General features: G+C 36.3%; 1 protein-coding gene and 1 long non-coding RNA gene across 16 annotated transcripts in view; one reads left to right on the top strand and one right to left on the bottom strand.

The window, feature by feature from the left end:
* LOC137854612 (uncharacterized) overlaps positions 1 to 6401 on the bottom strand; it is a 71389-nt gene extending 64988 nt beyond the window's left edge. Inside the window, exon 1 of one of the 2 annotated variants that reach the window (XR_011095297.1) lies at positions 6186 to 6401. This is a non-coding gene — a long non-coding RNA (uncharacterized lncRNA). The remainder of the gene's footprint in view (positions 1 to 6185) is intronic. The other variant, XR_011095296.1, reaches the window with a different exon arrangement.
* Positions 1 to 25589, top strand: part of COL19A1 (collagen type XIX alpha 1 chain) — a 201009-nt gene that overhangs the window by 128326 nt on the left and 47094 nt on the right. For all 14 annotated transcript variants that reach the window (XM_068678250.1, XM_068678247.1, XM_068678246.1 and 11 more), the window contains 9 exons: positions 5308 to 5361; positions 13633 to 13686; positions 18160 to 18222; positions 18958 to 19002; positions 19639 to 19674; positions 20612 to 20647; positions 20778 to 20831; positions 23165 to 23218; positions 25507 to 25560. In XM_068678250.1, the coding sequence (XP_068534351.1) occupies positions 5308 to 5361; positions 13633 to 13686; positions 18160 to 18222; positions 18958 to 19002; positions 19639 to 19674; positions 20612 to 20647; positions 20778 to 20831; positions 23165 to 23218; positions 25507 to 25560 (450 nt within the window). The remainder of the gene's footprint in view (positions 1 to 5307; positions 5362 to 13632; positions 13687 to 18159; positions 18223 to 18957; positions 19003 to 19638; positions 19675 to 20611; positions 20648 to 20777; positions 20832 to 23164; positions 23219 to 25506; positions 25561 to 25589) is intronic.

Raw genomic sequence — 25589 nt, 5'->3', positions numbered from 1 at the left:
ATTACCAAAATGTTGGTTAAATACCCAATGGAAAACAATGACTGTATTTGGGCTGTGGATTTGTTGTAGACTTATAATTTTCACATCATGATTGTGGAGAAGAGTCCCCTGACCCACAGCCGTGTGGTGGCTGCGTGCTTTTGCGTTGTGACAGTTTCTTCTCTCTCCAGTTGAAAAGAACGAGCAGGTTCATTTTTTCTGGTTTTCTGGACATCTGTAAAGGTTAGGTGTATCAGCTTTGAGGAATGAGGCAAAGGAAAGCCTCATTTATGTATTCCCAGGTAACTCAGACTCAGGGCTAATTCAGCCTGCCTGGTTGTTGGGCTGCTTTGAGGGAGCTTTGGGCACATGGAGAAGCAATCTCATAACTACTTGGAGTCTGCTTGTATGGCTACATTTACATGCCCAAGGGGCCGCCAAGGTGTCCATGCACTGGACACTGAGATGGGTAACCTCGCTTTCCTCCTTCTTCCTGCTCTGGATGTATCTGTCCCACTTTCAGGCTGTTTTTAAGGCTTACGCAAGGGGATCTCAGTTTAGCCTGGCAAACGAGTTACATAAGCCTCATTAATCTTGTCCAATAACTGTAGTAGTTACAGCTTTAAATCCAGCTTCCTACTTTCTCTAGAACTAGTTCCTGTTTTGAAATGTGATGATGTGTTTCGGGGACTGCTAATTAGCTGTTTCCCATGAAAATTCCCACAGGCTTATTTTAAGAACTTTTGCCTTCATTCTCGAGTGTGGGGTCTTTAAATTATCAATTCCATTTTGCAAATCATGTCAGTGTTCCTACATAACTCCACTCAATTTTATCCTAAAATAATCTGCAGTCTATTTTAGGCACTAGGATTAGTGGTCTTACTCTTCTATAATTAGGGATACGTGAATAGATGGATGTAACACGAGAGGGCAAAGAGTTACAATATACATTCAGAGTTCTGCCATTGTGTATTGGGACTGCAGCGGTGCCCAGAGGCTGCAGTCAGAGCACAAATGTACGCAAGGATGCACAGAGCCCTGCTTCTCAAGAGCTTTCAATCTAACTTGAGGCAAAACTTGTCAAGTCATTTTGATTAACAGAAAGGGCGAAGAAAGAGAGGAATGAAGAGATCACTTGACTGTGTTCTTCAGCTAGACACTCAGCTGGGGGTTGCTGAAGCATATAATTTCTTGTTTATTTTATTTTTAATATTTTATTCTTTTTGCCCCTGATCAAGCAGTTGCTTGAATGATTTGTGTGTGTATCATAGCTGGAGTTTGTCCTCAGGAAAGAGGAAACTAGCCTGCTGTCCAAATTAGTTCAGGGCAAGCATTTCAGAAATCAATGGGATGGGCTAAAATATCAGTTATATTTTGATAACTTCTTATCCCACTGATTGACAACAAAAATGGATGCAGCACAAAGGAAATAGCAAACAACTATTTTGCTTTTATTTTCCTTAGATATTATTCTAAGTAATCTTAGACAGCTCTTGACATGACTTATCCTTTCTTTATTTTATTATTCTTTTTTAAGTTAGTGTAGATGGTATTGCTTTTTGATTTAAAGGAATTGCATGATGTCTGGAACATTTATTTATATTTTGAGTTGTTTTATAACCATAGTATTTGCTCAGTAAACTCAACGAAACAAAGGTAATGAATTTCACCTTAAATTTATTTGTAGGTAATGTTTGTACAGAGAATGACACTGTGCAGCTGGTCAATGTTTTTTTTTAATGTTGTAATCTCTGCACATCTGCTTGCAAAGGGGCAAGGGAACAGTTTGTTGGGCCTCTTGTGCCAGCTGTCTGCCCCATACACAGCCATACAGCAAAGAGTACAGCTCTCGCCAGGCTGCCAGCACCCACTTCTGACTTAGCTCTGCTGAGCCCTACTCTGTGAGCCCAAGAGGACACCAAGGTATTTTCACTTCTTTCTTGGCAGAAGGAAGGCTCAGAATCAAAACATAAATATTTAGTTACAGACTGACTCATGGTCTGCTCAAGGCAAGACCATAATGGGCTTATATATATAAAAAAAAAAAAATCTTCTAATTGTTTAGTTTTTAATTTTATGTTATCCTAAACAAAAAGATAAACTTTTTTTTTTTCTCCTTTTACTATACTTTATACTTTACTTTTTTCCATACTGATGCTGGGAAGCCATGGAGAAATAGGAGTGCTTGCCAGCAGGCAGAGCTCTGTCTGTATCCCTAAAATTTAAATCTCTGCATCCAAAAAGCATTGCTACATCAGTGGCCTTAGAAACTTAAAAATTTAGAAATGTAAGAAACTTCTTTCTTAAAGTTTAGAACGGTTTGTAGGAAAAAGGAAGAGGACTCCTGTTTCTCTAGAAAAAGCTGATGCATCATTTCAGAAATATCTTTTTTACCTATTTATTTTTGGTACAGTTGTAGTGATTGCTGCATTGGCTGTAATGGTTCTTAAGACTAAGAAACAGGCTAATATCTGCAGAACAGCTCAATAGAAACATTCTTGCTGGTGAAAGTGTGTTTACAATTATGAACCAGTAAAGAAAATTGTTCTGCCTTTTACGCTGGCCATAAAAGTAGAAGAAAAACAAAGAATGCATGATGTGATTAAAAAATAAATAAATCTAGAAACATCTAACTTGAATTCTTGGAATTTTTGCCCCTCTCTGAATGGGAAAATGTCAGTATTTTTATTTCGCATTTAATTTTTGTTATTTTCATTTACTTTTGATCCTCTAAAAATACAGATTTGTGACTGTTCTAAATGTTTAATGTACACATGGCACATACTCTAAGGGTTGAATAAAAGGTAGGGCAAGTGCTTATTCTGTTTCAGTAGGTAAGTGTTCTGGTAATTAATAAATGACATTGAAAAATTACTGACCCATTTTTTTTTTATAACTGATATTTTTTCAGAAAGCTTTTCAAGCCTCGACCTGGCAATATGTCATAAATCACATTTTAGCTCATCTTGTAAATAAAGGTGAAATTGCCTTTCAAACATGTTGCGTGTTTTCCTGTGTAATTAACACCTCATTCACAGTTGTGTCTGCCAGTCAAAGCCCTGCCTTCTTTCCCGTGACACTTCCTTGATACTTTGTTTAGACTGCTGTGATTTTAAGTGTCATCCTCAGGATGCTTTAAATAAGTCCAAACAGGAAAAGGAAGGTGCTTCAAGAAGTCAACAGTATAGATCATTATAACTCAGAGGAACTATTTTAAAAGTATGAAGCAGTTTATATTTGTTTATTACTCACATCATTATCTCAATCTGGTTTTCATGCTTTCTCGGAAAGTTTACTGTTTTTCAAGAAGGCTGGGAAATATTAATTTCCATCTGCCTTTCTGAACTAGAAATCAGTCCAAAAGTCACACATCTCAACTTTGGGATGTAAAATCTAAATAGGAATTTGGCATGTGGGGTGAAGGCCCAGAGATGCGTACTCTGATATTTCACAAGCTTTTATTTCAGTGGCAGTGCTAACTAGCAACAGGCTCTCTTTTTGGTGTGTGTATGTGTGTGTACGTCTTTACCAGTGTTGTGGCCTCTTATGCTAGGCTTGCTACATGGTTGCTTAGGGAATGAAATCCAGAACTGACCAACTTTAAAAATTAATCTACTTTTTTGGGGGGGTATCCATACTTGAGATGAGTTGCTTGCTCTGGTTCATCACATGGCTGCACGGGTGATGTTACCAGCACACAGAGGACATGTCATGGGGTGGGTGGTGAGGGACAGGATAGCTTTGAAGCCAGTATAGGCACCTGGTGCCATATTTTGATTCTGAAAATTCACCCTGAGCTGCCCCAGTTGTAGCTCTGCATGTGCGAGTACTGGCAGGATTAAACAGCTCAGCACATAGCATATGTCTCAGCCAGTTAAGACCCAGGAATTCAGTGCTCCAAATATGCTGAGTGTTTTTTTTTCATGCTGCCCTTAGAACACACTGACTCATAAAGCCATGGTGGCAGCGTACATGTCGTATGTCACAGCCCAGTGGGTGAAACATATCCCCACAGCCCTTGTTTAATTCTTTATTCAGCTTGAAGGGCTTCAAACCCTGCTGTCCTGCTCCTCAGGAGCACCCCTGACATCTAAGCAGCAAGTTACCCTGGTGAGGAAGGGATTTTCCACCCTTACTACCATCCATCATCATGTTTACTCTCAGTATTGTTCGAGATTAAAGAGAGGCAGAGCATGAGAGTGGTTTCCTACACATCAGGAATTCCACCTGTGAAGAGTGAGGCAGTGGTTTCCCTGTCCCTGAGATTTTACTTCTGCAGCTTGTGTGATGTCATTTAATTAGATGCAGAGGTAGGGCTAGATACAGGAATCATAACTTGCAGAAATATCCCCATGTGTTAACTGTGAGCTGTCAGCAAGCATTTTCAGTTTTTAATTTCATAAGCCACGTTTTCACTAGGACCATCCCCTCAATGCTTTTTGTTGATTTACATTTGCCATATGCAAGGGAAAAAAAAAAAAGTCCTTATGGATATAATACTGTTGGTTTTTTTTATTTGGTTTTGGTTTTGTTTGGACATCAGACCTAGATATTAGTTGTTCTCAGCTGTTGTTACTAAAAAAAATGTGCATTGGATTTCAGCTTGGCAATAATGATGTAAAGTACTGTGAATTACTTCAATTTTTATGGAATTTTAAGTAATTTGATTTCTTTTTAAAAAAAAAGTTTGTGTGAAAACAGCAGTTTTTCAGTTGAGTGCTGTGCTTAAAAAATTGCAATATTTGTATGTGTGTGCTTTTAGACTGAGTAGAAAGTCTCCTGTTAACTTAGGTAGACTTATGGACCTTTAACTTTTAATGCAAATCATGTTGCATGTGCACTAGAAGGTGAACTGTTTTCGCAAATAAATATCTAATTGCTTTCTAATTGTTCTTACATCCCACAGAAGTATATGGGTGTTTGTTAATTGGGTTATACTGCACATTTATACTTAATGTACAAGTCAGGGTGACTACTGCTGCATCACAGTTCAACATCACAGACTCTGGTATGCTAAGAGAAAATATAATTTTATACATCATCAGGATGCTCTGTTTATAGCACTAGCGATGTGCATTCACATGAGAAAGCTTTAAAATGTGACAGTAAATGTTACATTGATGCAAATATACTGTTTGTCTTAATTATTAAAAACAACCCTAAAAGTACCATACATAGGTAATGCAGTGAAGTATTCACTTTGGTTAGTTTTTGGATGTCTTCTTTCTAAATAAGACAATAAATCTTTCTTTTGAACAAAATTCTTACTACAGGATCAATCATTGGCAATAACATTTATTAACATCTGCTGCTCTTTTTTGTTTCCAGGGAAGACGAGGCAAGCCAGGCCTCCCTGGAAAACCAGGACCACCGGGACCTCCTGTGAGTAATAGCAAGGGGAATGGGAAATCTTCTCCTCTATCCTAGAACAGTGAACTTTGTTAACATTTTTGTACCAGCTTACCTGATCATAGTTATAGCTAAAAACAGATGATCAGTGTTTTCTCTGCTATATCAAACAGCTGCTATACCCAGCCCTTTGATACAACAAAGAGAAAGAGACTGTGTCCACAAATACAGGAGACTACACAGCAAAATAGCAAGATGCAAACCGCAGTGGGGGAAATAGAAATTATCTGGCATTTCAAAGAAAGACCGGCCATGTATACTAAATGTGAATACTGTGCATTCATTCACTTTACAAAATGCGTGATGCTCTGTAGAAGAAGGGATAATTTCTGTCTCAGAGGGGGTAATTTGAAAGATGAAGGACTGTGTGAAGCATGTGCCAACTGTCTGAATGGTGGGGAGGATTATACCCAGCACTGGAATGAGCACTCAGCTGTGGTTCAGAGGAGTTTACAGAAGAATTAAAAGATTAATACATGACTCTATGAAAGGATTTGTAGTATGAAGCACTGAAGGTTTTAGCTCAGATCTAAGAGGTTTGGGATTTATTTTTTAAGAGATACATGATTTCAAATTTGAAATCAAGCATGAATCTGGTCTATTTTAGCCTATAATGAATGCGGTCATCTCGTAGAGGAAAACATGATCATATTTGTAACATTTCCTATTTATTGTATTTGTAAAAATGCTGTCATGCACAAATATAAAGCAGCCATTAATTTGTGGAATAAGTAAACTGCTGCTGCTTCACATTCATAGTATCAAGAAAGGATTTCACAATTCCTTTTTCTGCTTACCTGAAATAGATAAAGGTCAGCAGTTTGCATCTCGAAATATTTAAAGCCCACAGCAAGGGAAAACTTCGAGGCTTAGTTCTAGAGAAGAGAATGATGTTGCATTAAATAGAATGAATAAATTGAAAAAGATGTCATTTACACTTATCTAAAACCAAAACCACATAAATGTTGCAAATCACATTTATTTCCCTTTTGCCTTGCTAGAAGTGTTCAGAAGGAAATTGATAATGGTGTTCATTTATCCTGCATAAAGCTAAGTAGTTAAAAATCCCTCTATCTCCCTCTCCTCCCCTACATATAGTCATATTAAAGCCTTGTTTGTTTGAGTCTTTTGTACCCTGTGGATTACTAATGCTAAAGTGATATTGCAGACTGGGGGTATCCAGAGAAAGGGCATGATACAGAATCCTTCTTAATACAAATGCCAAAAATTACCTTTAAAAGACAAAAAATAGAAAACAAAAACATAGCAGAGACCTAATCTGCTTAACTTTCTGTGAACCAATGAAAAGCTGTTTCTCCATTACAGATTTCTGCTATCATAGTTTTGCTGGCAGGTCAGGCTTGGGAAGATGTATGGTCTTTGACAGACATACCAGAAACATTCAGTGGAAGCTAAATTGCATCTTTATTACTGAAGCCTATTTCAGATTTTCCTACAGCAATGCAAAGCTCAGCTTTGTCAGTACTGAAGCATCCATATGAAGAGCTCTGTCTGGGGACCATACCCCAGAAAAGCATTCCCCAAGCAGTCATGGCCTAAATATTGGTTAAAGGTATTTGTTTCTGTATAGCTGTCTTGATGCAGTCCTTGCTTTGGATACAGCTACAATAGCATCTTGAATTCTTTTTCCAGTACTGACAAAATTGCATAGAAAAAGCATATTGTGTAAGCAGTAATGCTTACTAATGTGTGATACACTCATAATTAAAGTGCTAAAGCTGGTACATACTGGCAAGTTTTTAACATGATTCAGTGTTCCTCCCATCTTTCCCAAGGTGGGAGGAACATACTAAACATACTAAGTTTTGCTTTATGGTGCTTCCAGTTACTAACAGTAACTGCGCTTCTAATAGTAGAGCCAACCTCCTCATCCGTACGGATATATGGTCAGCCTCTGCTTTGGTTCTGAAGTACAACAGAACTATCACACCTGCATGCTGGTGTCTATCATAAATTTGGCATATATACATTTGGTGTTTGGCTCATGCTTCAAAAGAATAAGAAAATTTTATTTCAGAAAAAGGTAATTCAGTCATTAATTTTGAAGGTAGCTACAGTACACACTGAGTGTTAACAAAATTACCTTATTTATTTATCAGTTTATGCCATGTGGCTGAGTACCTAATTTAGATATTAGGAGAACAGCCAGGTGTTTAGCAATGGGGGGGAAAAAAGGAAAAAAAAAAAAAAAAAAAAGAAATAAAAGCTGTAAGAAGGAAAGTTCTGCCTCCTTGAGGAAGTTAGCGAACAGACAAAAGGATGAAATGCTCAGGAGAGTTGGTATAAAGCACAATTCCAAAGGGGAGGAAGGACGTATGAGACCACATGCTGAACAATCAAAAGATCTGTAAATTGGACATTGCTAAAGGGTGACATGAGTTTTGATCAATCAAAATAATTACTTTTCAGCTACTTCTGGCATTGCAGCAATTAAGGTTTTCTTTATATTCCCATCTGCCTCTACTCTGACTTTTCTAGCACTTTCTCAATACCTCATTATATTTTATTCTAGCCTGTTTTTTGGGGATTTTTTTCCCATGTGAAATTGATGTTTGTAGTTAGTTTCCAGTCCCTTAAGATCATCTGCACATCTTTGGTTAAAAACCCACATCACTTTGTCAGAACTGTAGATCTCTTGGCACATGGTGGTAAAACTACTCAGTTAAAGCGGGACTCCCTATGCATCTCTTCCAGGCATCCTTTATTGTGTCACTTTTTCCCTTTGGAGCAAATCCTATGCCCACAAAAGGCAAGGAGTCAATGAATATTTTTCCTGACTGGTTATTAAGAACTATTTCCCTATGCTTACCCATATGATGATTTCTAGGTCCTTTGAGTATTTCTTTTAAGGTTTATTAAACATTGTAGACTTTTAAAATGCTCTGTTATTCCCTTCTGATTCAGAATTCATGGTTTGCATCCATGCTTTCTGATGTTGTTTTTGAGTACTGTTCTATTATATCACTGCTAGAGAGCTGAGATGTGTGCTCACACATCACACTCCAGTGCACAACAATTTATGCTGAAAACAAGGAATCCAAACAGTTTAAATAGAACAGCAGCTCCCTCTAGTGCTTTTGGATCGCTTCCTCCCTTTTAAAACTAAAGCTTCTGTTTAATCCACTATTCCTTTATCCCTCAAAACCATTCTGGATATTACAACTGTGAAATCAATCTGTGTACTCTTCAAATGTATTTCATATATTTTCTTGTCTGTGTTTTCTTCTGAAGGCCTCTGAAAGAGATACTTTCTCTTTCACATATGGTTATCCCACACTGCATGGTTCTGCGTTGAAATCAAAATGCTTTCATAAATGAAACAAAAAGAAATACTCTCACAGTAGGATGATATGAGGTTTTAAGTATTTTGATCTTATTGTAGCATTTTGATCTTACTGTAGAGCTAAACTGATAGTTTTCTTCTGCGGTAGCAGCTAACAAAAACATCTACAGGATTTAGCAACGCAGAAGGGGTTACCAGAAAAACATAGCTTTTTTTTTTTTTTTTTTTTTTTTTTGCATTGTTTAATGCATAGACTCTCCAGTTCCAGCAACAGTATTTTATTCAATACTTAAAAGCATGTGTATGGAAGATGTTTGACCTTAATATTTATATGCTCTTGGCATAGTGATGCATTGGCCTGATTCTGTAATCTTTACTTAGGCAAAATGCTTTTCTGGTGTAGGGCTGATAGGTAGGTGCCTAGTTTTGTTCAGAGTTCTGTTAAGAGACAATCATTTTTGTTTCTATTTCTTCTGCTCCAAGCTGCTTGATGTCTGGAACTGTTTTACATCTTATGGTCATTTGTAGGAGATATCAATACTGAAACAGGGTAGTACGGGACACATCACAGATTTTGTGATACCTATCTAAGGTTCAAAAGAGGTTTTTTTTTTTTTTTTTTTTGCCTTACTTCTGTAAATAGTACCAAAAAAAAAAAAAAAAAAAAAAAAGTAGTTTTACTGGTTTCTCCATCAAGTGTTGACCTTATCTTTTCTGTCCCAGTTTTCTCAGCCTCTGCTGGAACAGTTAGGACTGGAAGAATTCCATTTCTTGGTAGTTCCCATTGCAGAGGAGCATCAAACTGTTTTAAAAATAAAGAGTGACAAGCCAGAGTTGTGCTACATACTTCAACTACTAAAGCAGTGTTCTTTGGGGTGAGTCAGAGGAAGATTTCTGCCCAGTGTTACTGTTTGGCAGAAGGGCAATGCTGTCAGCACTGTTTTTAAAGGTGGGCAACATGAGGACTATATACTTTGGCCAAGTATCATCTTGTCCAACAAGCTGTATGTGTCAGAGCTGGCAAATCAACTTTGGGTCTCCTAAATCACAGGTTAATGCACTGCAATCAAGATTATTCATCCTCTTGCATCTCTGCTGTTTTATACCAACATATCCACAGTTATTTGCAGCCTGAATGGATTTGCTTCACATTTGCTATGTGAAGTTTCTTTAAGCAGGAAACTGAAGCATCAGCTTCTTTATATCAAAAACTAGTTCACCAGTTCCCTTTGCAAGGGGCTGAACTTCCTATCTTTATCAACGCAATCATTTTTCTTTTGAAGATTAGCTTAAAGTCTCCTTAAAGTCTTAAATTAAAATAAGGTTTTTTTTTTCATTAATGTTCCATATGAGGCAATGGAGAAGTTCACAGGCTACTTGAGTTTGTTCATTTAATTCCATATACTTGGAATTGGTCTCATTTTATTCAGTACATATGCCAGTGCCACCAGCCTACTTATCTTAAGTAGCCAGCAGTTTGCCTTGGAAATCTCATTTCCTCTGCCTTGGAAAATACTGTCATTCTACCAATATTTTGAAAGTGAATGAATGTTATCAGTTAATTACAATAAACAGAAAATCAAAAGTAATGGTAAGTGAAAATTGTCAGTAGCATTTCTGGTATTGTTGGACATTCTGCTGCTTTTTAGAAGAAAGTTGGAAATGCTTAGGATGGGAATGGCTGGCAACGATCGGTCATATTGTTTGTTTCTGCACGTTTAAGTTCTTAAATTCCATATCAAAATGTATTTTAATGTATTCTATTGTGGCAGGCCATCATGCCTTCATCGTGCTTTCTTTTTGAAATTGTTATACAATATTATACATCTGCACTGATGGGTTTCATGTTCTTTTTCCATTATAGTAATCAGAAGAGCAGTATATTATTTCAAGGGGTAGGCGCAGATCTGAAATGGATGAATAAAGTGATTAGACTGAGTCCCTTTCAGTGCTGTGTTCTCAGAAATGGCCTGTTCTTGAGATGCAACCAGTGCATTTCAGTTGTTACACATTTTAATATGCAGACTGTGAGATTGGGTAAATTTTTCTGCAATCTTGTCTTTACAGAAATGCAGACAAACTAGAAAAGTTAAGAGAGAAAAATACATTGTAAACCCCAGTAATTTCACAATTTGTAGCTATTTTCTTTTAAACACCTGTATTTCTGTTCCTATTCTGTTCCTACCTTGACTATAGAAGCAACATCTGAAACCTGCTTGTGATTCACAAAAATAATCAGGATGTTTTCAGTTCTTTTCCTATTCATGCACATGTATTCTCTGTGTGCTTCAGTTACCTCAATTGCATGACTTGATATACAATTTAAAAAAAAAAAAAAAAAAAAAAGGAAACCCTGCTCAAGTGAGCTTTTGATTGGTGTTTGCAGAGGAGCATGTTTGAAAAATATCCAAAGTGGCAGATGTGCAAAATTCTCATTCAAAAGATAGAAATTGCCTGCACCGTAATTCTTCAACTTCTGTTAATTTCATTGCTTGTACGTTTGCAAGCTGATAATACTAGTTTGCTTATTGCCTGTAGAGACTTCAGAGTATAATAAATAAATATACTGAATAAAAGTATTTTCATCTGCTGTACAAAATTTTATTATTTTAATTTATTTTATTATAGAAAGACAGACGGAATACTTACACTTATGTCAATTTTTGAAAATGGGAAGACTAACACAGAGAAGTGGCTTGCCTCATAACACAAAGACTTTGACATAGTCAAGAATCCAACCCAAGTTCCCTAAGTTCCCCTCAGCTGCCTTAGTCACAAGATAGTTCTGGGGTTTCTTGAGGTTATGTCATTTTCTCAAAACAGTGACATATAGAAAGGCTTTCAATTTTGTCAGAAATGATTTATTTGATGTACAAATAATATCTGAGAGGTCAGGTTTGGTGGCAGATAGAGCATCTGATCCTTCCTGGATTTTATTATTGCAGTGGTTTCATTTTTACTGGTTTTCCACTGGGGGGGGGGGGAGGGGGGAGGGGGGAGGGAACGTAAAGGAAACAACATAGTGGCAAATGAGAAGGGAGGATAAATTCTGATTTTTTGACAGCTTGCTGTATTACAGAGTCCTTTCTAAAACAACAGTCTTGAAGTTGAGACATGTAATAAGTATGCAGTGTCATCATGGTTCAGTCCCAATTCTAAATTGTCATCTTTAATATGGATATCAGAGTAGAGATTCTGCCATTAACTGTAGCATTGAGTGAGCATCTCAGTTGAAACATCATGACTATATTTATCTTATTTTTCATTCTAAATTTAAAGTGACAATACACTTCAAAAATGAATAGAAAAAAATATGGGCTTGCGTCTCTTCTGATGTTGGGGAACAAAGAGGGAGTGAGACAAGATGTGATGTTTGATGTGGTATATACAGTAGACGTAGCTGATTTCCCATTATTACTGGTTAGCAATAAAACTTTCATCAGTATTTACACAGTTGAATACATGACATTTTAGTATTTTCCTTGGATCTCTAGGTGACATCTATCAATGGGCAGTTTTTTCAACTTTCCTAAGAATACTCTGTAGTCTTGGTGTTGCACTGCATGAATTTGGCAGCAGTTCTTGTTAAGGAAGTCTTATCTGGACTTTTCATCGTGGAAAACAATAGTATTTTCATCTGGACAAATTTCCGTCCATGTGTGAGAAGTAATTTTGACTTCTGTAATAGCTTTATGTGTCCTTTAGCTTGAAAATGGGGGAAATTTTCAATAGATTCTTATTCTGAAAGTGCAGAAAGCTACTTTCCTATGTATGTGTGTGTAATAACAGTGCTTATAAAACAATTCACAAAGACCTTACGCAAAATGAAAATGTGTGATTAAAATCTCTGACTAATCTCCAATCTCTGACATAGAATCTCTGACTGATAAACAGACTCCGTTTTCTCAAGGAACAACCCTTTTCAAAACTAAAAAGAATTCACTTTTATAAAGCAATCTTTAGGGAACATGTGTGCTAGCTACATTTTTCCTATAAACATAAAAGTTGCAGGCTCCTGTAAATTGTCTGTAGTGGTGGAAAAAAAAAAAAAAGAAAGGGGGAAAGGGGGGGGAGAAGGTGAGGGAAGAGGGAGGGAAGAGTTGCCTTTGTGCCCTGTATCTGTTAAATTCAGTTAATTCAGACCAGCTGACTTGAAAAAGTGATTTTTTAATCTTATTAATGTAGTCAAATGTTCCTTACAGCCACCACAAGTGTCTGTAGTTCATATTGTTTGATGTGGAGAGTTACTGTGCTAATTTGTAAATTTACCTAACTTTTAGTTCATAAAATCTTTAGTCAACTTCTTGTGCTCTGCCCTGGTTCACAACACTTAAAAATTTTATTGAGGGCCTGTTGTGGTTTTTTTTTTTTTTTTTTTTTTTTTAATCTCTCCATCCTAAGCCTTCATTTAAGTAAGAAATGCTCTCCTTTGCTGAAATTCTTGATGAAAGGTGTCTGTATAAATCTAAACTTTCATATCCATAAAACTACAAAGTTGGTCTTTCAGAGAATTCTGGCATTCCTCAATTTCACTTCCAGTGCTCTAAGTTAAAAAATCCGCCTGTTTACTCACAGTAGGAGCTGCTTCTACATCAAAACTTGTGCTTTGAGTTACTGAAAAGAAGTTTTAAAATGCTGTGGAGTGAAAATCGAGCTCATACTACAAGAGATTCCTATTAAAGTTGATATGAATGTCACCTCTTCCTTCTCTGGCAGACTGATTTGCTACGAAAAAAAGTTGCCAGTTTTCAAAACTCAAGGATTTTGAGACTGACTGTGCTTCTCCATGTGCCGAGAGAAAAAGATATAATGATCTGACAGAAAATAATTTACTGTATAATCAAATAAAAATCTAAGTCCCAGTACTCTTTGAATACAGGTTTGTAAACTTAACATTAGCTAAATTAAAACTATTTTCTGATACATGTTTTTCCTTACAGGGTCCTTCTGGACTAAAAGGAATTCTGGATTCATTGAACAAGCATTATAATGAGGTATGGAGTTTTGAGTGTCTGTCTGTCTGTGTCTGTGTGCTTATGGCTAAGAAGCATCTAAGACAGAAGTGATCACAGTGTTGATCCCTGCAAGCCACATTCCAAATTAATCCAAAAGATAGATCCTTCCCTGTTCGCTTTTTGCACTCCTATATAGGCTCAGTCCACAGTCTGTTTGCACACCTACTGTGTCATCTGTCCTGCAGGATACATATCTCCCATGCCGCTTGTACTCTCATATTTTTTCCTTCTGTAACTCAAAACGGTAGGTGGACTGTCCATCTGTTAGTGTAAAGCCCCAGCTCCCCATTTCTAAACCTAATTGCTCTAAATCATACTTGACATTTCTTCTTTCTCTCTCAAACCTGTCATGATCCTAAGAATAGAATAGAAAGACAAGGAGGTATAATTAAAAAAGGTCTACTGGGGATCTGTAAGAATTCTCCCTAAGAGTATAATATATACTAATAAGAATATTGTCTGTATATGTAGCTGTAACATTTTGCAGCTACAAGCACTTCTTAGAAAAAAAAAAAGTTAAAATTGCCTACTAGTGCTACTAGTGACAGAGCTGCCATTCTCTCTTCTAAATTCTGAGCACAGATTTTTCAGATCATTTATGCAGTTGTCGTGTCTGCCATTGTAAGGCATTGTGATTCAAAGATCACGCAAGTTTTCTTAATTGATGCTGAAGTGAGTGCATAATTTATCTGAATAGAAAAATAGTATTTTATTCAGATATGTATGAAGCATTACAGGAATATTTGCTTAATACAGAAGTTACTGTGTGCTTCCTGCCTTATGTCACGCAGATCAAACCTGGAAGACATCCATCTCTTTTAATAATAAAACGCATAACTATGAAGAGAAGGTGAAATCAGACTATTTTTATTGTATAACATACTGAGATGAGTAATAAAATCAATTAAAAAAAAAAAAAAGTTCTGGAGTGAAATTCAAAGCAAACAAATCTTTCTGGTTGCTTTTATCACTGACATGTTTTCTCTGATATTTCTGATATTTAATCCATTCCAAATTGGTATTTCAGCTTAGAGCATGGTTTAGGAATTAAGCATGGTTTTATATGCTGTCCTGGATATTTTTATATCTGGAAACTTATTTTCTCTTTTTGGTCTGCCATTTTGTGTATATGCATTGAAGTCTTATATATTTTGTATTTATACCTTGTTTTTATTATCAATTTCTTCTGTCTTCATGCCAAAGACAACTTTCACTGATACCAGTCTTGTTTTCTTTATCAATACTACATTTATTGTAACTCGTTTCCCACCTCTGGACTACTAATCTTTTCTACCTTGAGGGTCCCTTTAAGGTTAATTCTACAACAGGGAACAAAAATATTGGGGATCTTCAGGAACTGGCAAACATCTCTCTCCAAGAATCTCATTTCTTATTGTTGTACAACTCTAGGAGTTCCTAAGGTGTATTACATTTCCTAATTAACAATCTTCTGGAAGAATGTAGATCAGCTGCTCTGTGTCTGTAAATTAATTGTCTTATAAATCCTGTACAGCTTACCAACTTTCCTCTTCCTTCAGCTGTCTGAAGATTTTAATGACTCTGTCATGAGCAATTAGCTGTTCAACAAGGAAACGCTAGGGTTTTGTTTCAGGTGAGAGAGGTGATGGCTTTTTGATTCAAGTAGCAGGTTTTAAATATGCCAACTTTCTGTAACTACATATTCGGGTCTTGCTAGAGTCAACCTATGTCTCTGACTGCTACAGCAGAGATATTAGTTTCTATATTGTTTTTGATGGGAATGGGACATTTCTATCAAGAACAAGACAAAAACATCAAAGAAGTCATCAAAGACAGCTTGTCTGCTTTGCCATTGATTATTCATTTAGGCAGATATATGCAGTATTAAATTTTCTTCGTTACACACTGTTGCATAGTGTGATCAGTGCTGATTTTGTTTGGTGCACCTTGGAGATACCAAGCAATTTTTCACATTTCAGTATGTAATTTTGAATGTGCTTTGATTATTAGCATTTGTGAGATATTTCAGTGATATTTTGTGGATTTTGAGATTCCTTACACCACAGGAAAGTTCTGTTGTTTTCCAGAATTTTGTGAATATTCTCAAGGATCTCACAAGCTCTTATTTCTGTTTGTGTTCTTGAAGTGTTTAAATTGTGACCGCATTTTTGTTGCTATAGAGATTTTAATATCAGATTTTTCTGAGGGTAGTAGTACAGCTTCTTTGTGTTGGTGTTTCTAGGAGTTATGATAAACACTGCTGCCAAGATAGTTGTGAGGTCACTGAGAGATGATCTTAAGACCCATCATAATTTAATAATATCTTATCATTATCTTGTCATTTCTCTATTTCTTAGCAGATTATTCTGTTCTCAAGCCTTCTGCAATACTTCCGATTTCTCTTTGGTATCAATGAGTTGCCATGATTGCACAGCGTACTTGTATAATTTGTTGCAACTAATCTTTCTCTGGCTCTGTATCAAATCAGTGTATTGTGTAAGGAGTTTTCAAGAAGTGTAATTTACTTGACCCATGCATATAGAAAAAGAGAGCACTATAAATAAACTTGCTGATTTGTAGCAGCAGATTGTGGTGAATGGCAAACCAAAAACATCAATCTTTCTTTAACGAAGGTGAGAGGAACTTGCTGGGGATTGTAGAGGCATTGATCCTAAATGGGGTGGGAGACGGTGCCGGAGTGTTTTTTCCTTTCTTCCTTCTTTGTTCTTCTTTTGTGCCTGTTCTTGCAAAGCATACGACTACTTTTATAATCCTTCTTGTTATGTCTTTTGTGCTTTCACTGTAAATGAGATGCTTTGTATATATTTGATACATTCATTTTGTTCTCTTTGTTATGCCAAAAACTGTTTTTGCCCTGCTCTGTAGCTTATGTTTCTTTGGTGACTGGTAAACGATGACTCATGGTTTATATTTATATGCTCTCTAGCCTCTGTTATCATCCTTTGCTTGGGCTTTCAAGGCCTCTCTTTGTCATCTTTTTTACTTAACATTTTACCGAACTTAGGTATAAGGTCACTTCAGTCAACCCTGCTTCTAAACATCTTTGGAAAGGGCATAAAGATCAATTTAATCTGAAATGTTCTCCTACATGTAAAAATAAAAATGAAGCTACAAAACAAAGTAACTGGAGCTATATCACAATCTGCTCTGGAAATTTTCCAGAAATATGAATTGATTTGTGAATATTTCATTATTACTTTCCTAAGACATTTTTCCTTGGCATATTTTTCTTGCGTTTTGTTATAAAGAGTGAATGACCTATAAATATGCAGAGCGTAGAAGCAGTTATTGTGTCTAATACCCTTTTTTTCTCTATATATGCAAAAGATGCACAACGCAGAATAAATCAAAACTTAGAGCATAATCCTTATTTAATAGCAGACACCTAAGTTGTTCTCAGTCAAGCAGTAGTCAGCTTCTTCTTGGCAATATTCAGGTTCCCTTCACTGAGAATCTGTCTCTTGCTCTGGAGCTGATTTCAATAATCAGGTTAGTAATAGCATTACAAACCCTAAACACCATAGAAGATCCTTCATGACTTTAATATTTATAAAATATCTGAATTTCATTCAAGTTATATTCAGTTATTAACTTCTAAAAAAGATTAGGAACTTAAATGCCATTTCTAATCATGAAGATACTTCCCCTTTCTACAGATATGGAAACCAGAAAATGACAAGGGGAATTGACTTGCTTGGTGTTCCCATTCATCCCAATGGCAGATGTTTTAGGGTTTGGATTCATTTGATCCAAATTCAAGCTAATTTTTCAGGGCCACTGTTTTTCTTGCTATTTCCATTGTCATTAAAAGAAAATATGTTCACCATAAGTAGTCTGAGCCTGGCTTTGTGAAGAGGAAAACATTTATTTTTTACTATAGTGTGTCTTTACCTTGTACAGAGTAAATAGATGTAGTTCAGTAGTACCTCAGCAAGCATACAACCTGAAGCCATGGTCCTTAAATCTGTTTTCTTTGAGAAGCAATAGGAGGAACTAGTTGATCTTATTCATTCCCTCTCCTTTTGTCTCAATGCTGTAGTAGAATTATTTTAGTCCTACTCAGAAGTAAAGGGCTTGTGTTTTTGTCATAGTGATTTTTATTGTTCTTTTCTAACATACTTGAGAAGTGTACTGTAAAGATGTGCATAAGAATATGTTCTTTGCATTGATATGAGGAAAGAAAACACAGATTAGCATAGCAATGTTCAGCAAAGACATTTGCCTTTTATGCTTTTGTACGTGTTCTGCAATTGTGAATGGAATAAAAATGCATGAAAAAGAATGTGTTGCTGCAATACATTACTTAGATGTACTGCAAAGGAATTTAGTATCCCTTTCTGACAGTAAATAAGGACTTCCAAGTTTACATACTGGTAAATTACATGGAATTGTTATGGTAACTACACCATAAATCAATGGTGACATGTTCTTTGTGATGATATTTCTTCCCAGAGTGATATGAGACTACTAGGATTACTTGGGACCCCTGGACCTAAAGGCCAGAAAGGAGAAATTGTAAGCATTTTGTGTGAAATTTTGAAAAATTTCAAAGCTCCCATCTAACCTGTCTTTGCCACCTTTAGCATAGTATCTATTATTTGATTTATTACACTGGTCCTTGAAGGAATAGATTTTCTATATGTGTGCTGTTTGATTGGTGTAGTCCAGTGTCCAACTCATGTGCCATCCTGCAGGTACTGCAGTGAGTCTTTGTCCTCGAAAAGAGAGCCAGAAAAGGAAAATGCAGGAAGAATTATCTGTAGCTTCCACAGCACTGGCTGAGGAGAAGTGAAGTTAGATAGCCAGCCTGTTAGGGGAAAAACGCTCCAAATAAGTCAAAATTCAGAAAGATATTGTGATAGTAAATCGGGAACATTAAAAGCGGTTTCTCTGTAATGATAGAACTTGCTATACCAAAAATACTTATAATGAGCCTATAAACATTGCTCAGAGTTCATATTCTAACCATATGACAATATATTGTTTAAAGGCACCTTCCCTGTTTAAAGAGTGGCATAGTTTTTTGACAGTTGGCTGCCTTTTAAACTTGGAAGAAAAGGACAAGCACCAGATGTCACAAGATTGAGAACAATTTTTATTGAGAAGCCTGCAGATCTGCTCATCATTTAGATTGATTTGGAGCAGCAAATTCCACTGCAGGAAAAACAGAGTACAGATGTAATACAGGAGGAGTTAATTTCCATTTGTTAGTAGATAAAAGTCTTAAAATATAATTTCTTTTGTTAAAAGGGTCAAAAAGGAGAAGTGGGAATGACTGGCGCAAAGGGAGAAAAGGTAAGTTAATTCCTTACTTATTTGCTTGTGTGTGATGCTAGAAGGTGGATCAAATGAATGTATGGATCAAATCTTGGAAAGTATATTCAGGAAAAATTATTTAAGCATTAGAAAAGCTGTCAGGATCTGAATGTCCTTAGTAATTTTACTCAAGCCCTACCTTGAGAAAATATTTACATGTGCAAGTAAACTTCCCTGTTCCAACAACTCCCAAAAGTCTTAACTTTAATTACATTCAGATGTTACTGAATACCATTCTAAAATTGTGTTTATATAAGTTTATGTTCAGAGATTACCTCATGAATTAGATGTCATTCATACTTTTTAAAATTGAAAGTATGTATGATCTTTGGTATCTGTATGAATAAACAGGAGTCCTTAAATTATTAAAATTTGTAAATAAACTTTTGTAGTTCAGTGTTATTTCTGGCTTCAGCTTAAATTTTGCAGATTTTTACTGGGGAATAGGTGTCTATAGGTGTGTATCCTTCACATAAACTTTTGAAGTCTATATATTTATATTCTACATAGGTTTAAAAACAACAAAAATGAAGAACATTGTTCACCAAACCCAGACATATGTACTGTTTACCATTTGAAATAACACTGTGTATCACCTTCTTTATGTTGTCATAGGGAGAGCCTTCTGAAAAAGGGGACAAGGGAGATCCAGTAAGTATAGCCATATTTTGAGCTAATGATGTGAATAATTTATTTTGTGTGATTTTTGTATAGTGTTAATGTGGTAATTTTTTTCTTTGTACACTTTCATTAGTTTCAGTGATTATGTAGCATAACATGTTTATTGTCTCCTTCTTACATGTGCATTAAATTCAATCTGGTTATAAATAAAACACTGAGATGTGGCATAGTACCCAGTTCTTCACCATTTCTATTGAGCAAATAGATGGCCAGTTATTACAGTCCCTGAACTAAGTTTGCACAAGTTTTTGTTCCCTGAAGGTCCTTGCTCTCTTTCATTTATTTCAGAAAATTGTGTGTGGGCTAAACCCTTCTAGTAGTTGTGTCATTTTCCTCAGTGTGGCATTTAACAGCAGGTGGTGTTTTTATAGCCATTTTATGTGTACATAATTTTTCACTATTTGGGGGGATATTTTCAGAGCCCTCATTCTTTAAAAGTCTGTTTACATGTGTTGCTTATTTTTTAATTAACTATTGTTCTCTCCTGTGGCATTGGACAGAAGCTAGTTATGTTGTTTAATACACAACTGAAGGTTGCTTAGACACTTGTGATAAACATTATAATAACCAAAATAAGGCATACATTAATAATGTGTTTTTTGGGAGATTAATATTATGTCACAAGTAGTAAATTATTGGGGAAAAATAGATTTTAGAATAGAGAATCTCATAAGCAAATGTGATTTCAAGCAATTGTTCTTTAAACCACTAGCAAAACCTGCAAACAAATTTGTTTGAAAGAGGAATGCCTTTCAAAGTTTCCACAAGACATCAGAAATTCTGCTACGTTTTCTCAATATTTACTAAGTTTGCAAACTATAATATAACATTCTAGGGTAGCAAATTAAATTAATAGTTGATCTTACTTTAAGTTTATACTTCTTATGGTCATGTCTGCTGTTTTCAGGGAGAAACTGGAATGGAGGGATCAAAAGGAGATAAGGTATTGTTTTAACTTGTACACACTGAAATACAGCTGGTGTACATAGCTGGTACTGTGAGACATAAGAGTAAAGCTGTATTTTTGTTTGTTTTGTTTTTTGTTTGTTTGTTTTCTCAAACACTATCATTAGGGTGAAACAGGAGACCCTGGACCACCTGGTCTCACTGGAAATCCAGGATCAATGGTATGTGAAAGGCATTTTTGTGGAATTAAAATTCCATAAAACAAAGTCTGTAACTGCTATAATATAAGAGGACTCTGAATGCTATCAACTCTAGCTGGTATTAAAGAGCAGAGACTGCAAATAGTATATGTCAGAAGTTTGTGCATGGATCATGGCTATTTTAATTCTAGTTCATAAAATTCTTGATTTCAGCATCACTCATCAGGGAATATCTATGCAAAGCTCAAGTGGCTCAAATGTTATTTGGTCACTTAAGCATATAAGCACTCATTTTGCTGTTACAAATACACCGAGTATATCCACTTTATCCTTTAGTAAGGCAAAGTGTAACCACTGCCAGTGCATTAGTAGTTCCTGTGTTTTAAACTGCAGGTAGTGTCAAAGTAGTCATTGGCTTGCTTTGAAGAAAGTGACTGAAGTACCATTTGGTCTTCAGGATATCTCAATGGTTTGTGTTTTATCAAAGACAGAATTGGGAATTCTGAAAATGTGACCTCCACACAACACCTTTCACGTTCCCTATAGCAATATTTAGCGATCCACTACATGTGGGCAGGAGCAGCACTTGTGGCTCCAGTGACCAAGCTCAACTTCAGCTATCCCCTACAAATGTGAAGAGGAAAAGGATTATACCCAAGTTCCTTATATCATCAAAAAGGCATCACAGGTAGAATAAATGCAGAAACAGAAGTCCACAAAAATACAGCTTTCTGACATCTTAAAAATGATTCTGCAACTCCTTAGACTGCTCTTTGGAGACTTCAGATCCCTCTTTGGCACAGGCTGTTGAAATAATTATTGCTGTAGTATTTCACTAGTGGCATCCCCCAAGGCTCAGTACTGGGGCCAGTCCTCTTCAATATTTTTATCAATGATAAAGATATCAATGATAAAGATGAAGGGATTGAGTGCACCCTCAGTAAATTTGCAGATGACACCAAGTTAGGTGTATATGTCGATCTGCTCAAGAGTAGGAAGGCTCTACAGGAGGATCTGGATAGGCTGCACCGATGAGCTGAGGTCAACTGTATGAAGTTCAACAAGGCCAAGTGCCGGGTTCTGCACCTGGGGCACAATAACCCCAAGCAGAGCTACAGGCTGGGATATGAGTGGTTGGAAAGCTGTCTGGCAGAGAAGAGCCTGGGAGTATTGGTTGATAGTCGGCTGAATATGAGCCAGCAGTGTGCTCAGGTGGCCAAGAAGGCCAACAGCATCCTGGCTTGCATAAGAAGCAGTGTGGCCAGCAGGGCTAGGGAAGTGATTGTCCCCCTGTACTTGGCTCTGGTGAGGCCGCACCTCAAGTACTGTGTTCAGTTTTGGGCCCCTCACTACAAGAAGGACACAGAGGTGCTTGAGAGAGTCCAGAGAAGGGCAACGAAGCTGGTGAGGGGTCTGGAGAACAAGTCTTACGAAGAGCAGCTGAGGGAGCTGGCATTGTTCAGCCTGGAGAAATGGAGCCTCGGGGTGACCTTATCGCTCTCTACAGGTACCTTAAAGGAAGCTGTAGCGAGGTGGGGATTGTTTTGTTCTCCCACTTGCCTGGTGACAGGACAAGTGGGAATGAGCTAAAGTTGTTCCAGGGGTGTTTTAGGTTGGATATTAGGAAGAACTTCTTTACTGAGAGGGTTGTGAGGCATTGGAATGGGCTGCCCAGGATAGTGGTGGAGTCACCATCCCTGGAGGTCTTTAAAAGACATTTAGATGTAGAGCTTAGGGATATGGTTTAGTGGAGGACTTGTTAGTGTTAGGTTAGAGGTTGGACTAGGTGATCTTGAAGGTCTTTTCCAACCTAGACGATTCTGTGATTCTGTGAAATCTAGGTCACTATCACACTGTATACCTTCCAGAAAAGGCTCATAGGGATCCAAAGGATCATTATATTTTGCATCAAGTCATCCTCTTTTCTCTACATTGCAATTCCTTTTTTTTTTTTAATGTGTTCAGTAGTCTTTCAGTACTCTGCAGAGTCTTTCAGATGAGATCTATTCTGAAAAGAGAAAGAGCACATACCACATAGTTCAAAAATAACTTTGATTTGCCCCTTGAGGGGGGACATATCCTTGTTTTACCTCATTTGTTTTTGCTTTTCCTTTAGTTATTGCATTTGTATTTATTTTGTATACATACTTCATATTTTGTACATATTAGTCTCAAAAAAATATTGGACTAAATTAAGGGAGAATGACTGAGAAAAATCTGTACTTCTTAGTCCACATAGGAGATCATTTTAAATGATGGATGTTTTTATTTCTTTGTAGATTCTAACTCTTTACACTGAATTACAATAGGTGTCTTGACTTGTTATCTTGAACGTGTATTATATTATCTCACAGGGACTGCAAGGACCTCCAGGACCTGTTGGGCCCAGGGGACTGCCAGGAGAAGTCGTATGTATTGTGTAATTTCACCAAGCATTGTAAGTGTGACATGTGAGCATTTAGCCAGTGAAACAGTGCCTCAGAGGTTTCCATAGGTACTCCTTTTTTGAGTGGTACTATAGAAATCAGCTGTCAAAGAGTAGTAATGGACTGTGCCTCAGGATAGTGATTTGCTGATGTTCTTTTTGTCCTTGTGTTACCACCTGCACAAGAATGTAAGGATGATAATACTAATTTGAATTCTGATTCACAGGTAAGGTAAGAGTGATTTTTGTGGAGATAATTATGAGATTAGGTGAAAACTGAAAATCTCTGGCAAAGTGTGAATTATGTTATACCATGAACTGCAAAGAACAGCGTGTGTGGAGCAAAGTAGGGAAAGTAAGAGTACCCCCAAATTTTAAACACATTGTCTTCCTTATTATTTCTGTCTGGTTTTGAACTATTCTGAATTGTTCTACTTCACATAAAAGAAACAGAATAAACAATTATATTAATTGTCTTAGCATTTAGGTCAGATTTATGAGCAAAACTCTTATTCAGAGCCAGACTCATCCTGCCTAATTCCATTAAAACTATGGACAGCATTAAATCATCAATCAGAGTAGATGTATTAGTTGGAAATAAATTAATAGAAAACCCTATTTTTGAGTTACTTTTCAATAGAATAAATGACTAAAACACTTGTGCAGAAAGTGGAACAAGAGATTATTCTTATGATTGTCATTTGGTATTCCAATTTAATTGTACAGTGACTTGCTGCTAGTCATAAAGTACTGAAAGCCATTGTATGGCTGCTGTAGGTGAAAAATAGCTTAAATAGTGAACAGGTGGCAGATAAGATGTGTGTGTGTATTTGTGCGTGTAAGAGTGTCAAAAACTGATCAGCTGAGCTCTCAAGCATAAGGTTGCTCTCAGCAGAACTTTGGGAGCTGCTTTAAAATTCTGATAGAACCTGTACTAAACAAAAGTGGCACAAATGGGTTCTCCGGTTAACAGAGACATAAGACAAGCCCACCAGTTTGGAAACTGATCACCTATTGTGCACAATAGACTATTTGAACAGCAACAACAAAGAGGTGAGAGAAACAGAAAGAAGTGGTGTCAAAAAAGGAGGGTTCCTGAGAGGAAAGGGAGATCCTCCAGGAGGAGGGTGTGTATGTGTGCAGACACAATGCCCACTCCATAATCAGTAAATTTAAACTTCCATATATTCTTGTGATGATTTGATATAAGAAGACTATTTTTCAGGTATATTTTTTTTCTTATGCTTTTAATTTGGAAGACTGCTTGAAACAAGTAGCTGTCTGTATAATGACAGAATGCAATGAAGAGCAAACACAGCTATTGAAAACCCTCACTGCTGGTATGCAAATGTCATCACATATAGATGCTCATAAAGCTATGTTTTACGCTTCTAAGAAAAATAAAAAGAATATGATTTTTTGTCTTTTTCTCATAAAGGTTACTTTCCATTTGTGTTTAAACATTATGCTTAGATAAAGAATGATAGAATCATTAAGTTTGGAAAAGACCTCCAAGATCATCTGGTCCAACCATCTCCCTACAACCACTGTCACCCACTAAACCATGTCCCTAAGCACCATGTCCAACCCCCAGGGACAGTGATTCCACCACCTCCATGGGCAACTAGTTCCAATGCCTTACTGCTCTTTCTGAGAAGAAATGTCTCCCAATTTCCAACCTGAAAATGATATGACCATTTTGTTTCAGCAGTTTTTGTTATTTATTATGGAAATAACTGCAGTTCTTGTTAAACTGCTTGATACAGTAGTATCAAGCTGAATAAGATGGAAAAGTTATGAGAAGAAAATTCTGTATTTGTTCCAGCATAGTAAAAGAGTCAATAATCAATTGAACATTCCAAATATTTGAATATTTTTTATTTATTTTATTTTTATTTCATTTCTCTGTATTAATAGCAATCCTTTGATAAAAAGGGCAAGGGAAGATAATGAAGTTAAAATCAAAATGTGAAAAATCAGAAGATCTAGAAATAAAAGATGGAATATGAAAATAATCCATGATATTCTTGATTATTTAATATTAATTTAAAGTAAAATGATTCATAAATTTGAGTAAAGAAGCATTATCAACTCTTTAACATTATGGGTTAACTAATGCATAGTAAATAATCCAGTCGAAGTACATTTTCATCTGTAATTTTTAGATAAATTTTAAGGGAGTGGCTATAAAAACATTCATATATATACATATGTATATATATATACACACATGATTATATTTATTATTATATTTTATTTTACTAATTCCAGGGCTTACCAGGAGAACATGGGTTACCAGGAAATCCAGGAGTTAAAGGAGAAAAGGTATATTCTAACAATTTCTAATTAAATTT

This window comes from Anas acuta, chromosome 3 (assembly GCF_963932015.1).
Source record: "Anas acuta chromosome 3, bAnaAcu1.1, whole genome shotgun sequence".
In the NCBI taxonomy this organism is placed as follows: Eukaryota; Metazoa; Chordata; class Aves; order Anseriformes; family Anatidae; genus Anas; species Anas acuta.
Note: the sequence above shows the minus strand (reverse complement) of the source record. Positions and strands in the feature narration are given on the sequence as shown.